Source organism: Panicum virgatum, chromosome 3K (assembly GCF_016808335.1).
Source record: "Panicum virgatum strain AP13 chromosome 3K, P.virgatum_v5, whole genome shotgun sequence".
In the NCBI taxonomy this organism is placed as follows: Eukaryota; Viridiplantae; Streptophyta; class Magnoliopsida; order Poales; family Poaceae; genus Panicum; species Panicum virgatum.
In genome coordinates this window covers 37202651-37216844 of record NC_053138.1, presented here as the reverse complement: position 1 = coordinate 37216844, position 14194 = coordinate 37202651, and the positions used below count along the sequence as shown (strand labels likewise).

The 14194-nt window shown below is 43.2% G+C and overlaps 1 protein-coding gene across 1 annotated transcript; it reads right to left on the bottom strand.

The window, feature by feature from the left end:
* Positions 1-247: 247 nt before the first annotated feature.
* On the bottom strand, positions 248-2246 carry LOC120700897 (UDP-glucosyltransferase UGT13248-like). The gene is made up of 2 exons (XM_039985095.1): positions 1737-2246; positions 248-259 (listed from the first exon to the last, which is right to left on the bottom strand). Exons 1-2 carry the CDS (start codon positions 2244-2246, stop codon positions 248-250), a joined length of 522 nt encoding a protein of 173 aa, XP_039841029.1.
* Between the last annotated feature and the right edge of the window lie 11948 nt (positions 2247-14194).

Below are 14194 nucleotides of genomic sequence, written 5' to 3'. Positions count from 1 at the left end.
GAGAGAGATGAAAAGATGGCATGCCAAAGAAGCATGACCCAGCAAATAAAGTCAGACATGAAAAGGAGCATGTATTTATCTGTGCGCTAACCTGATCAGTCGTAAATATGAGTATAAACATGTGGATCCAATCTTTGATCTTGCAATAGATTTGAGCCAAGCAGATGACATTCTACCTCATCCATTGAAACTCCACATATACCATCAGAGCCAGTGAGGTAAAATAAGGATAAATGCTGGTAAGAAGCTATGAGCTACTCTGAGAGACCCATGGAAGAGAGTAAGACCATGAACAGTTTTTCTAGAAAAATTCTTTCAAAAATCCCCAAGTCTGGCAACATGACAGGATGACACTTGAAGCCAAGATCATTCCGTTCTTTAACAACTCAAGATATCATGATAGACACATTCAAGTTCACAAGCAAGAGCAAGGTATGGAATAACTTTTGTGCAGGATATTCCATCAGGAAGCTACCGCTTTACCTCAGTCCTGACCTTTACTCGGGACGAGCAAAGGGCCAAGTGTGGGGGATCTTGTTGACGGTCACTAATGACCAATTTTGACCGTCAACTCCTGCACAAAAAGGAACCAAAATGTGGAATAAATGCTAGGATAGATTTATTTACTAACAGATTCCATAGATGATGTTCTAAAATGTGTGTAGGTGATTTTGAGCTAATTTTGCAGCATAATGGTGTGGTTTAATCCAAGACACAACGTTCCGACGAATCAGGATGCGACACATGTCAGAATATGGAGTATAGGGCCCACCAGAGCAAGGAACCGACATGATAAAAGATAAACCTCATGCCATTGACAAGTGAGCCCAGGAAGCGACCCACAGGCCAAACTGCAAGGTCGGTGGGCCCATTGGGAGGCCGGCTGACCAAGCAGGCCGGCCGAACTACCCGTGGGCCCCACCGCCTTCAGGTTCCATGTGGAGGTCTCTCTCGGCTGCAGCTCACCCCGTGGCTCCCTCCTATACATACAAAGGGGGGGTAGAGGAATGAACACACACACACACACACATCTCACCCTCTCAACTCACCCTTCCTCCCTTGGAGCTTGAGGCCTTCATCCTAGATGCTTAGGTAGACTAGGAGGTGTAGAAGAAGAGGAGAGTGAGGAGGAGTTGGGGGAAGTGCCGGGTTTGTCGGCACTCTTCTCCGCTTGTACTTCGACGGATGCTTATTCGATTGTAAGTGTTCGAGACTTTCTTTGTTTGTTTATCTAGAATTAGAGTTTAGATCGCAAGTTATCATATCTGCCTTATATTAGTTGATGTGTATGCTAGCGAGTAGCATTTTATCTTAGCTTAAGACGTCGGATAGAAAATGGTAGTCTTGGCTAGGGCTAAGGTTAGTAGGGAAAGGCGTAGATGTGGTGTCTAGGCTGGACTATACCACTCAGTTGTCTGATAGTCCCACGGTTTGTAGAGGTAGCCGGCAGGTGGTGACAGCCCTGTTCGAGCCTTCTAGTAATTCTCCACATTCGGATATTGCATAGAGCATCATTTAGGAGCTATCGGCTTGTATAAGCCGGTCGACACCTTTAGCTGGAAGTATAACGGCGACGTGATCTCTTCTTCTAGGCATAGATTCTAGATATAGAAAGTCCTCTCTTCTGTCTTCTCCACACCAGCGTGTGTGTCCTTGGATGAACCTGAACCTATAGATAGCGTACTCACGTTCCCTAGTTGATACGATACCCTGGAATATTCTTGAATGAAAGCTACAGCGGTATCCGTGCACTTGCGGATTTTATTCATGACGTTGCAAAATATCAACACCCACGCGTGGGCATAGAGCGCGTTCATGGCACACGTCTGCGTGAGGAACGCCGCGCACGCGGCGCCGCGCCACCACGCCATGCTCTGCGCCCACGGCAGGAACGCGTCGTACACCACCACGTGCACGGGGCGGCCGTGCTCCGCCGCCTCCGACGCGAGGGCGTCCAGCGTCTCGGACCCGGCGGACGCGAGCTGCTCAAAGTAGGGCACGCCGGGGCCGTCGAGCTCATCAAGGCCGCCGCCATCGTAGCCGTTTGAGAAGACCGCGACGTGGATGGAGGAGCTGCTGCCGGGGCCCGGCTTGGTGGAGCTGGCCACGAAGCGGGTCGCCCCGAGGGTGCACCGGATGCCACCGTGGGCGGCGAGGCACTTGCCGAACCGTAACAGCGGGTTGATGTGGCCCTGGACAGGGAACGGCAGCAGGAGGATGTGGAGGCTGTGGTCGGAGCTCACCATGGCGTGTTTGAACGTTTGAAGATTGGTAAACATACATGATGTTCTGATCTGAGTGATGTGTGGGCTCTATATATATTATATAGGCGAAGGGTAGCTGAAGCGCCTTGCAGAGTTTTCATGACCAAACCTTGAACCCTGGTTAGTTGGTTTGATTTTCAGTGAAAAAGCCTTCCATTGCAAATTTGAATCGAATATCAGCCAAAATTATTGCTGTCCACTAGATTGATTTTCAAATGAAATTGAGCGTAGTCTTTCAGCCACAAATTTCACCAAAACGTTCCTATATATAGCCGTACCAAATTGTACAAGCTCACATGCTGCCTTTTATGCAGCTAGTATGTAGACAAATGTATTGCCCTTATGAAGCTTACCTTTCTTCAATGCTGGGCTCTGTTGCTCTACTTCGATATCCAATTTTATCAGGCACGTACCAAAAGCAGCTATCCACGTACCAAAAGCAGCTATCCATCTTTACACCTTCAGCAGAGGCCATTATTTCGTCCTGCAGAATGCATTTTTATTAGCTGAAGCAGGGAAGAGTTTCTATCTACACAATTAAATTCTAGAAAGCAAATAATTGACATTTTTGTTCAATGGGAAAAGCATTTCATGGCACATACGGGATCGAGTAAGCTGAATTTCTGTTCACCGTATTTTTCATATAAAAATGAATGCCCATCATGTTGGAATATAATGGCTTTTTAGCCCAATTATTCAATAATTCAATGGAAAAGAATTAAAACTCACTACTAATGCTAGGGAGTTATGAGGATGTTAATACCATATTGGTAATTGAGGAGAGTAATGGCTGGGTTGTAAATAGTGATTAAAATAGAGGAATGATTACTGGTTAATGGTGCAAATTGATGGTCATTGTTACACCTAGAGGTGTCCAGGTTCATCCCCCCTTCCTCTAAGATCAACTATATAAGGAGACCAGCCCCCTCTCATTCTAAGATAACACTCTCAAGCTCTTAGGTACTCCTGCTTAGGAGACCTCTCTTTTCTCCCTCAGTTGCTTTCTGCATTCCCATCGCTAGCACTGCGCGCACAGTTCTGGCGAGAGCAAGCCTCCAAAATCTCTGCAACGCTGAGATTCTGCCCGTGATAGCGGGGCAATCAGGTTTTTCGGGAGCATCTTGATGTGACTGCTCACTCCACGAATGTCTACGTCCTCTACTTCCTGGTGGCCGAACGTCTACGTCCTCCACATCCCGGTGGTTGTACCTGTGTTCCCCAAGTGAACATCAAGATCGTCTTGACTACTTCCCGATGGCCATTTGCACTGCAACGACTAAGTTCGGCTACATCGAACAGCCCTGACCGACACAATGTCCAGTCATGGGAACAGCGCACCCGGTGCCTCCGGCACTGGTCCTGCCTTGGGGTACACTCTAAACCAATTCCGAGCACATATTTTGTTAGTACAATATCACTCATTTATGCCATTAAATTGGTAATAATATTTGGAATTAAAATATACCGAAAATTGCCTAGTTGTCTAACACATCAGCCTAAAAATTAAATCTGAGGGTTCGAAAGTCCCACATAATTAAAACTTAATAAGAAGAGAACAAGGTGACCGCATCACCATTGAGTCAAATATGACCCGGTGGTGACCACCGGGTTGTGTTACGAATCGGCGATGATGGTCACTTTCACTGGCTGTGATTGCCGCCGTTTGCAAAGGGTATATATATATAGTAGGGATAAGCCAATTTTGTTCACCATGCTTTTCCTTATTAAAATAAGGGATGTCCTCCGGAGACAAGATTGAATCCGAAGTTTACAAAGCCCCACCTAATTATGATAGTTTGTGAGAAGTAAAGGCACACAAGTTACAAGTAAGAAATATGGAAACGTAAAAGAGTGGTTAGAAAAAAAACAATGCAAACTCGGCACGTCGATAGTGGTATCGGTGGGCTAAAGCATCCTTAGTCCGTGTTAGAGCTCCATTAGGGATATGCTCTTGGTCACCAAGTCTCTTCTGATCAAGAGCTTGGTCTCACCATTATGGCTCGCTCTAAGTAGCTGAGGACCTTGCCATAAAGGCAATGCTCACTATCTCTTGCACCTGTCATCTTGACTCCATCTTCATTATGGAGTTTCCCATGAAGGAGGGTCTCCTTATCCCCAGAACATGGTCATCGTCGCGCTCCACACTAAGCCGAAGGGTTGAAAACTTGCCAGCGAGTTACTAAGACTCCAAGAAGCTGTCACACCAAGATTACTACAGTGGTTCACTCAAAAACCTAATACAAGGTAGCTAGCTATACCTTGTCTCTCATTCTCTCTAGGCCTAATCTGTCACTAACACTCACTAAACTTGTTCTAAAGCATATTGATGTGATCAATTAGCACTATGGTGGCTTGGGTATCTTCTTCAGTGTGTAAATGCTTTCTTTGAACTCCGGCAACATCAAATGAACCAGGGGAAGGTGCTCATCTAGGCTAGAGAGCTAGCCATAGCTGTTACCAACAACTTTCCCAAAAAGCAGAAAGCGACGAATTATCCAGTACTAGGCGTAGGTTATTCCTGTCACATTGTGCATGCATAGTAGCAGTTGAACCCTAATGGCCCCCTTCTACTAGCGTCATTGGGTGTCAGTTAATCCGGTGTTGAAGACTTTGCTGAGACAAACCTTTTAGAACCTAACATGCTTAATGAGTAATCATACTATGATTGCACCGACGCACTGCTAGTACCTTCAGTTAATTCGGTGCTGATGCACATTTTGCTCAAAACCTTCTGGAGCAAAAATGCTCACTAAGTAATCAAGGCACCAATGCACCGACGCTTCTATGCATAGCATCGGTTGATTTGGTACAACTGACTTTTCTATGGCCCTGTTTGAAAATATAGCCAAGAATTATTTTGAGGGCTAAAGTTTAGCTAAAAAATAGCCCTTCAATCAATTAGACCTTGAGGTGTTTGGATTCAAAGGTTATTTGGTTCATAAAGCACTCTTCCAAATCATTGGGCTGCTACTTTTCCAAGAGACAGAGTGAGAGAATCAATAGGCCCGACACAAAGTAGCCCCAAATAGCACCCTTTGGGGGATATTTTTTTAGGGTAGGCTATTTGCAAATAGTCCAAAAATAGCCCTCTTGTTTGGCTCCCTTTGAGCTGTTTGGGGCTATTTCGAGGTGGGCTAAAAAATAGCTCATGAATCAAACATAGGGATGACAATTGCGGGTACCTGCGGATTTCGGACCCGACAAGTGCGGGTGTGGGTCCAAATTTTGACTCACAGGTGCACCCGTATTCGCAATGTGTGGGTGCAGGTGCGGGTGTGGGTTTAAAATTTCACCTGCGGGTGAACCCGCACCCGCACAATATCTATAAACCCAGCCCAATTCAACACTGTTTATCATATAAATACATGGAAATCTTGGCTCATTCTAATTGTTATGCTGCTGAATCATGATTTGTCATAGCGGAGACTTTTGAACTTATGAATTATTACTTTGAAAGAATTTTAAAAGAAACTATCCTATGTCACACAAGACATGAAAATGTACACACTAGCAAGACAAAGTGGCCTAGATGCTCAAAGGTAATACAAAGTGTTCTAGAAAACATACCTTTGCTACTTAGCCGTCAATCTTCTGCATATAACAATTTAAGGACCAATTACTATTTGTAAATAATAAGAAGTAGTGTCCAATGTTACACAAGCACTAATGATTATGCTAAACATGCATATTATGATCCAAGAATTGAATAGGTTTGATGAAATCAATTTGGATCCTAAAAAGCATAATCAACTTGGTGAGACTACAAATTCACTTGAAGAAAACGTTAGTCCCAAATTGACGCAAGTTTAAGATTAAGCACCCCTAAAACAGTGCTTAAGATTTTGAATATCTTAGGTGCAAGGCACTTTATCTAATTAAAAATATGGAAGACTTAATCCCAAACTTGGTCAAAATATAGATAATAATTAATGATTGAAATTGTGCTTACGATTCTTACTGTCACTTTGATTGTACTCACCCTTGTATCTTGAGTGAGAAAACACTTCAAAAAATATCCAATAAACCTTTTGTAACACCCCAGAAGAAAACACAACAATCCTCTAGAGAATTACCACACTGCAGCACAAGAACATAATAGAGTACGCGGAAGCAACATAAATCTTTCAGATAGATTAACAGAATTTCACTGGAGTGAAATAAACATTTCACAAACTGAACCACGCGAGAGAATTTGAAACAACATCAGAATCTCCACATCCAAATATTTTATTATAAAACATTGGTTCAACAAAAATTGATAAGTGTGTGCACACATGCTGCTACTCCCATCCCAGGCATGCAACATCCAAGCTCAAGCACCTGTGAGGGGAAAATCAAGTGTGAGGTTTATAAAAAATCTCAGCAAGCAAATTGCTTTAACCAAGATATTTAAATCACAATTTGATTAAACATTGGATTAATAATTCATATAAAAGAGCACCATACTGAGACAGTGTAACTTCAGGTAGAGATCTTCATAAAGATGCTTCAATCCATATGCAAATTGTGCAATGTATTATGAATGCTTCAATGGACATGCTGATGGTGCAATGCAATGGATGACTTCACTTCTACCCACAAATCCTAAGGAAGTGAGGACTGCAACCACATTACTAAATCTCAACGTGCGTTGCTGTACCAGTACTTACTGCACCAATCCGGCTATGGTTTCTTCATATGTATCTTCAATATGAGAGTGCAAAAGTATGATTGCAATGCATGAACTTCATATACCTCCAAAATTTATAACTCCAAGAGCAATGCCACAAGTGGATAAACATATAAATCTACAAATAAAGTAAAATTCAGATCTTATCTGGCTAGTGTGAGCTTCTGAAATTTAATGGAGGCAATTCAAATAACAAAGTTAAAGCGAGTAGACCACATCGCTACGTTTACTTACCTTCACCGAAGATCAAGAATGTGAGCTAAGCATGGTCCGAAGATGCACCACCTGTTCACAAACATACCTCAGCACCAAAACAAACACACTTTAAAATAAAAATATCAAGTAAAGCAATCCTATGCCCAAACCCCATGTCCTCACGTCAACACATGCTAATCTAGTGAAAACAACAGCACTATTTCTTCTCTTTTTTGGAGTCTTTGATTCTGATGGTGAAAAATTCTGATATTTTTCCAAAGGAAAGATAACTTCATTACCTACAACTTTGTAGTTATCAAAAAAGTGTAGGAAAAAGCAGTATCATTGGGTAAAATAAAGGTGAAACTTAATCTTATATTTTGATAGATTCTGCAGAATAGTTCTATTGAGACAGTCATAACAGGAGCTCAAAAATTTGGATGGATATGATCTTTACCAATATGGAAAGCTTATGAAAGTATCTACAACTCTTTTAACTACCATAAAGTCCAAAAACGCCACTAAGATATCCTAAACTTCAGGTCAATAGACAATGCTCAAAATTACGAGACTGAAAAACTGTCAGATTCCAACCTTAGTTTCTCCCTCATCTTAAATCCGATTGAGGTGTTCTCTATGGCCATGGAAAGATATCTAACTCTTCTCCAACTCATATAAAGGTTTGATATTTTTTTTGAGATCATGAAGAGCACGAAAAACTGCCAGGAACAGAAACTGCACAGATTGATGACCTGCTGAGAAAAACGACAAGGACAAAACCTTAATCCTAGTCCAAAAGGCGACTAATACCGCTACTCCCAAGAGCTAAAAACTTCTAAAACCAGGAGGGAAACATGTTCTACAGAAAGAGCATGTCTCACCTAGGGGTTCCCCTTGCAAACAACAAAGGCGAAGGCGATGACAACGACAACTACGGCGATTCCACTCCGTTTTCCCTTCTTCCTTGCATCCAACCTCGGTGCACTACACCACACAAGGCGGCACCACTATGAACAGTGAGAAAAAGCCATGAAGATGGGGAAAATGGAAAGAGGAGAGGAATCCCACCCGGTTTTTGATGAGGAATGGCGGGGATTAACGACGACGTGTCCTATTTTCTCTTCTCTTCTCTCTTCACTTGTCCCTCTTCTCCCCTTTGTTTCCACGGCAAAAAGGATGGGTGCGCAGGTAGGAGGCGAGGGTTCTATGGTTTAGAAGGGGAATGGGTACTGTAGCATGTCGTTACTGCAGCGTGGGTGTTTCTGTAGCATGGGTCCCTCGCCTAGCCACTTAAAAAAATCTATACTTTTTGATCCGAACTTCAAACGCGACATGTAAATAGTCAAACGGAATGTACTCGACAAGCTCTACCAAACCACAATGTCCGTTCGTCCGATCGAGCAACGGATCAAAAAAGTAATTTTAGCCATTAACTTTGTGTATTCCCATGTAGAAAGCATATTTTGCCCTTTCTTCATCTTGAGTGTTACATTCTCCCCTCCTTAGAGGAATTCGCTCCCGAATTCATCATCATCACTAACATATGAGTGGGAAAAAACCACATATAAATAACTAATTACTTATTATACTCGAAGAACTCCAGATATTTCTCGCGCATCTACGCCTCCAATTCCCATGTGGCTTCCCGCTTGGACTGATTAGTCCATAGCACCTCCACATACTTGATGGTCTTATTCCGCATAGCGCGGTCAGAAAAATCCAATATACGCACTGGGTGACACTCCATAGTCAAGTCCTCCTAAATAATCACTGGCTCACCATCAATCTTTTGTTCTAGATCCTTCAGATACTTCCTCAGCATTGATACATGAAACACGGGGTGCACCACTCATCGACTCAGGCAAGTGCAAATGATAAGCCAAAGCTCCAACTCCAGCGGTAATCATATACGGTCCAATATACCTCGAGCTAAGCTTTTCTCTAGTACCAAAATGAACAACGCCTTTTGTTGGTGATACCTTGAGAAGAACCTCGTCACCAACTGAGAACTCTTGATCCCTCCGTCTGACATCCGCATAGCTCTTTTGACGATTCTGAGCAGCCAACAAGTTATGACAGATCTCTTGTACCTTATCATGAGTCTGTTGTACCCAATCCGGACCAACCAAAGACTTCTCACCAACAACATCCCAACAGAGCAGTGATATACACCTATGGCCATACAATGCTTCATATGGAGCCATTTTGATACTAGCCTGATAGCTGTTATTACAAACAAACTCTACCAAAGGCATGTGATCCCAACTACCCTTCGAGGAGAGGACACAAGATCACAATAAGTCTTCTAATGTCTGAATTGTACGCTCCGACTGACCATCTATCTGATGGTGAAAAGCAGTGCTCAGATCCGATCTAGTGCCCAAAGCACTATGCAAACTTCTCCAAAAATTGGATAAAAATGTATAAACTTGATTAGAAACAATAGACTTAGGCACACTTCATGGGAACCAAATGGGCAATCTTTGCGAGTCTATCAATTAAAACCCGAATAGCATCCTTACCCCCTAGGGAAACAAGATAAACACACCACAAAATCCATGGTGATGTTCTACAATTTCTACATAGAGATCTCCAATGGTTTCAACAATCCAGTTGGCCCCTGATCCTCAGTCTTCGCTTTTTGACAAATACCACATGAGGCCACATATTTAGCAAAATCAACTCACATCCGCTTCCACCAGAAACTGTGCTTCAAATCTTGATACATCTTTGTGTCACCAGGGTGCACTTTATATGTACTACGATGAGCATCCCTCAAAATCTCCATCTTTACTGCAGCTTTTTGTGGTACACAAAGGTGACCTCTGAGAAAATAGTGCCATCCTCCTCCATACTAAACTCATGGGGTCTTCCCGCCTTAATATGCTTGCGAATAGCCTGAAGCAAGCGATCCTGCAATTGTGCCACCCACACTAACTCACGCAATGGTGATTGAATCAACAACCTAGTCTTCTCACGGGCAACACCAGCATAACAAAAAGAAATGCCCATACAGTCCAAGTCAACTATCACAGACATACAAGTCTTAGGAACAATAGTCCTAGTAAGCGCATATGCAATGTCTGCCTTGCCAGGATGATACTGGATAGTCCAATACTAGTCCTTAATCAATTCAAGCCACCTCCACTGTCTCAAGTTTAACTCCTACTGAGTGAAAATGTACTTGAGACTCCAATGATCCGTAAAGATATCACACGGCTCACCATAAAGATAAGTCTCCAAATCTTCAATATAAAAACCCACTGGTTCTAACTCTAAGTCACTGTGTGATGGGAACAGGGGGGTCCTGACCTTCTATCAGGTTCTGGATAACTATCGTTGTGTTCGGAGAGCGACACACCGATCCGGCTTCAGATCAACAAGATCCGACCCTGCAATCTTAGCACCACAACTCCTCTGGTTATCAACCGTGTCACAACCTGGTTGACCTTGCCATGAAGGCCTGCAAGTGCAACAAAGAACACAAGCAAGAACTTGAAAGAACGCAGTTCAATTGAATTAACTCTGCAGATGAATGATTAATCTCACAAGTTGGGGTCTCACAAACCAATCTAGCGGCGAACTGTTCTTGACAGAATAACTTAAGCAAAACCCCCCAAACCCTAATGGTGTGGCGGCTGCTATTTATGAAAACTCTAGAGTCGTGCAAGACCCCCTGGATGCGCCCCTAATGGTCTCCAACACAATACAAGGCCCAAAGACCGAAAGACGGTGTCGCTGCGCTGGGACAGATTCTGGATGTCAACTTCCTCGGACGATTCCCATCGACTCCGGATGAAGTTTGGCCTGAAACTAGTGTCATTGGAAGCATATTGAAATTATCTTTCCAACCATATAAATAATGTCCAAATCCGACTCCATATGCGACCTCGGCATCTGATTTAGCGCGGGCTATTCCTGGAATCCGAAACTAAAACAAAATCGAATCGGTTTGGGCCTCCACCTTGGCTGGGGCGCCCTTGCTGGTCTTCTAAGGTGGTGGCCAAGGTGGAGGACGTCTTGGGCCATCCTGAAGGTGTTGTCCACATCCTTGAGGCATGCTCCTACTTGGGCCGGGATCCCAAGGGGTGAAGAAGCATTGTTGGGCTGCCGAACCGAATGTTGGACTTTGATGAGCTTGCACATTGAAACACAATTGTACCTTCAATCAAATAGAGACATGTACATATGGAACTAAGTGAGTTGTACCAAAAGTTACTATGCAAATGTCAAAACGAGCTCACCAAGTAATCAGTGGTCATATCCGAAGATGTCATGTCCTCATCATCCTCCCCTTCTTGACAACAAACCGTCCTCGGTTTGAGAATAGTTGGAGGAGAGGTTGTAGGTAGTAGCAAACATTGCTCCCCTTCTTGAAATTTAACCTACTTCTTTATGACAAAGCTTGGGATTCTCCACATGACATTATTGTTGATATTGCAGCCCTCAAATTGATCATATTGTAGCATAGCAAAAGGAGAATTCAGATTTGAACAAATATAAACTCGGTGTACCATGTAGTCTCCTTTGCAATTATATTTGCCAATAAAGTGATATGTACATCTAGACAACCAAGGAAATTCAGCACATTCAAATTTCTCTTCTAAACTACTAAGAGCACAAAGAGTATCAAACTCAATATAACCCAAAGTATTTAAAGAAGACAACAATTTTTGTTCATCGGGTGCACTAGGAATTGGAATGAACACTTTATTTTCAGCACTAGTGTATGACTCCAAAGCATGTGTATCATTAACTCTTCTTTGTCACAAGAAACATCGTGCACCTCAGCTTGTGACAAAGGTAGAGTAGAAAAAGGATTCTCACCTTGGAGTGTTTCACAAATATTATTACCTATGATCTCAATCTTAGTGGAAGGAAGTGGAAGTGTGGGTTCTGAAATTTCACCAAAAACTGTGTGTACATCTTCCTCCTCATTTGTCTAATGTTGCTTGTAATCTCCAAAGTCCTGCAAAATGTTAGGCATAGATGGAGGTACAACAAGACGCTGCTCCTCTATTTGTTGCTCTTCATTTGATACATGGTGCAAAATATTAGGTCCAACAAAAGACAAAGCAAGATCTTCATTTTGTACAAAACCTGATTTAGATGAAAGTGTTGACACATTCAAAACAGCCCATTCTCTCCTAAACGGTTTTCTCTTTCTTCTCTCATCCCTTTCAAGATCAGCTTCTAAAATTTCAGTAGCACTCATAGGTATAAGAGTAATTTTCCTACCATGGTATTTGAAAGAATATTTATTAGCAATTGTATCATGTACAACATTATTTTCAGATATCCAAAGCTTGCCTAGCAATAATTTACATACTTGCAGTGGTACAATATCAAAATCTAAACTACCCTTATAAAAACCAATGGAGAATTCAATATGTGCAATTTCAGTTACCTTTATCCTATCATAAGAATTTACCTATTGGATGTAGTATGGACGAGGGTGTGGTCTTGTCGTCAAGCCAAGCTTCTCGACCAATTCTAAGCTTGCTAGGTTGTTGCAACTCTTGTTGTCGATGATGACACGACTACGCCACTCCTTCACAGCAAAGTATGTTTGGAACAAGTTGTTGAACTGGTTTTGCTCTGCTTCTCCATTTGAGAACTGAGTATTTGAATGGGCTACATTACTCATGTTGTCCTGCAAAAAGTTAGTAATACGAGAAAGGACAACCAAGGATGATCCCTATCAACTGCTGTGAAAGTGGATAGTGGTGCCTCTCAACCATAGTCACAGAATTCGGGGTTGATGCCGCATCCCGTGACCCCGGATCGTCGTCCCAATTCGCGGGTCGTGGACGACATGGGTCGACGTCCCGATTCATGGTGGGTCGCCGCCCCATCACCGCACAGGTTCAGGATGGGGCGAGTCGGGTCATCGCCCCATTTGATGGATCCTGTCCCAACTAAGATGGATCTCGCTTGATTGTTTTCGCAGGGTCTCAAATCGGACGAGATGCAGATGAGATGGTAGGCTTACGAAAAAGCTGCTGGAGTCGTAGTCCTCTCGTCCTCCGCCACCACCGCGGCAGCGGCCCTCGCCTACATCTCCGAGGTTCCCCGACAGGAACGGTAGCGGTGGCAAGCCGTCAATTCCCTGCCGGCGGAAGGCCTCCACGACCCGCCGGTGACGAGCCACTGGCCGTATTGCTGCAAAGCGCGGAGTCCCGGCCAGGGGATCTAGTGGACGGCGGACAACGGACAGCTCCCCTGCTTTGATTGCTGAGTTTTGATTTTTTTTCTTTTTACTCTCTATTCTTTCATATGGAGGAGGCTAGGACGCTAGGTCTCTGTAGTCTGTATCTGTATGTACCTATTATTTTTTGGAAAATTTTTGCTATCGCAGGCGGGAGATTTTCCCTCCGTATCTCCCCAAAAGAATTGCAAAAAATTGCTTACCCATTTATTCCTTCTGTGATTCGTTCCCTAATATGTAAAAAAAAGAAGATGTAAAAACTAGACATCGAACCCGCAACCAAAAGAGAGATGCAAAAACTAGGCATCGATTAGGGTCGGGACCCTCAACTCTTAGGACCGTCCCAGGGTTATCGACCCATTAGCCACGGATTCACATACCAAAATTTGGGTTCTCATTCCAAAGGGGTATACCCCCTCGTACCACAATTTTACAAAGTCTCGACCCTCGACCCCGTTCCTTGACCCGTTCGACCCGGGAACTTTGTGACTATGCTCTCAACACAGCAAAAGGAAGCGTCTTACCAAGCTCTTACAAGGTTCTTACCAACACAAAGCAAGAGATGGTACAACCGGTGGATGGTTCGTGATGCTTACCAAGAGGGAGTAGAACCAAGATTGCAAGGGTCCTTTGTTGTACTGATGTGAAGTGTATATATGGAGCTTGGAAGGCACACAAAGGAATAAAAATATTTGTATGTGGCACACAAGTCAATCACAAATAACAATATTGAATAAATGTCCAAAGCACTTGTCCTAGTTGCTGGCCTATACGTATTCCTAGCACCAATTTGGGATAAACAAGAGAGAAAAACAAGCATGAAAGGTAGCAACAAAAAAGGACAAGGCAAAAGGTACC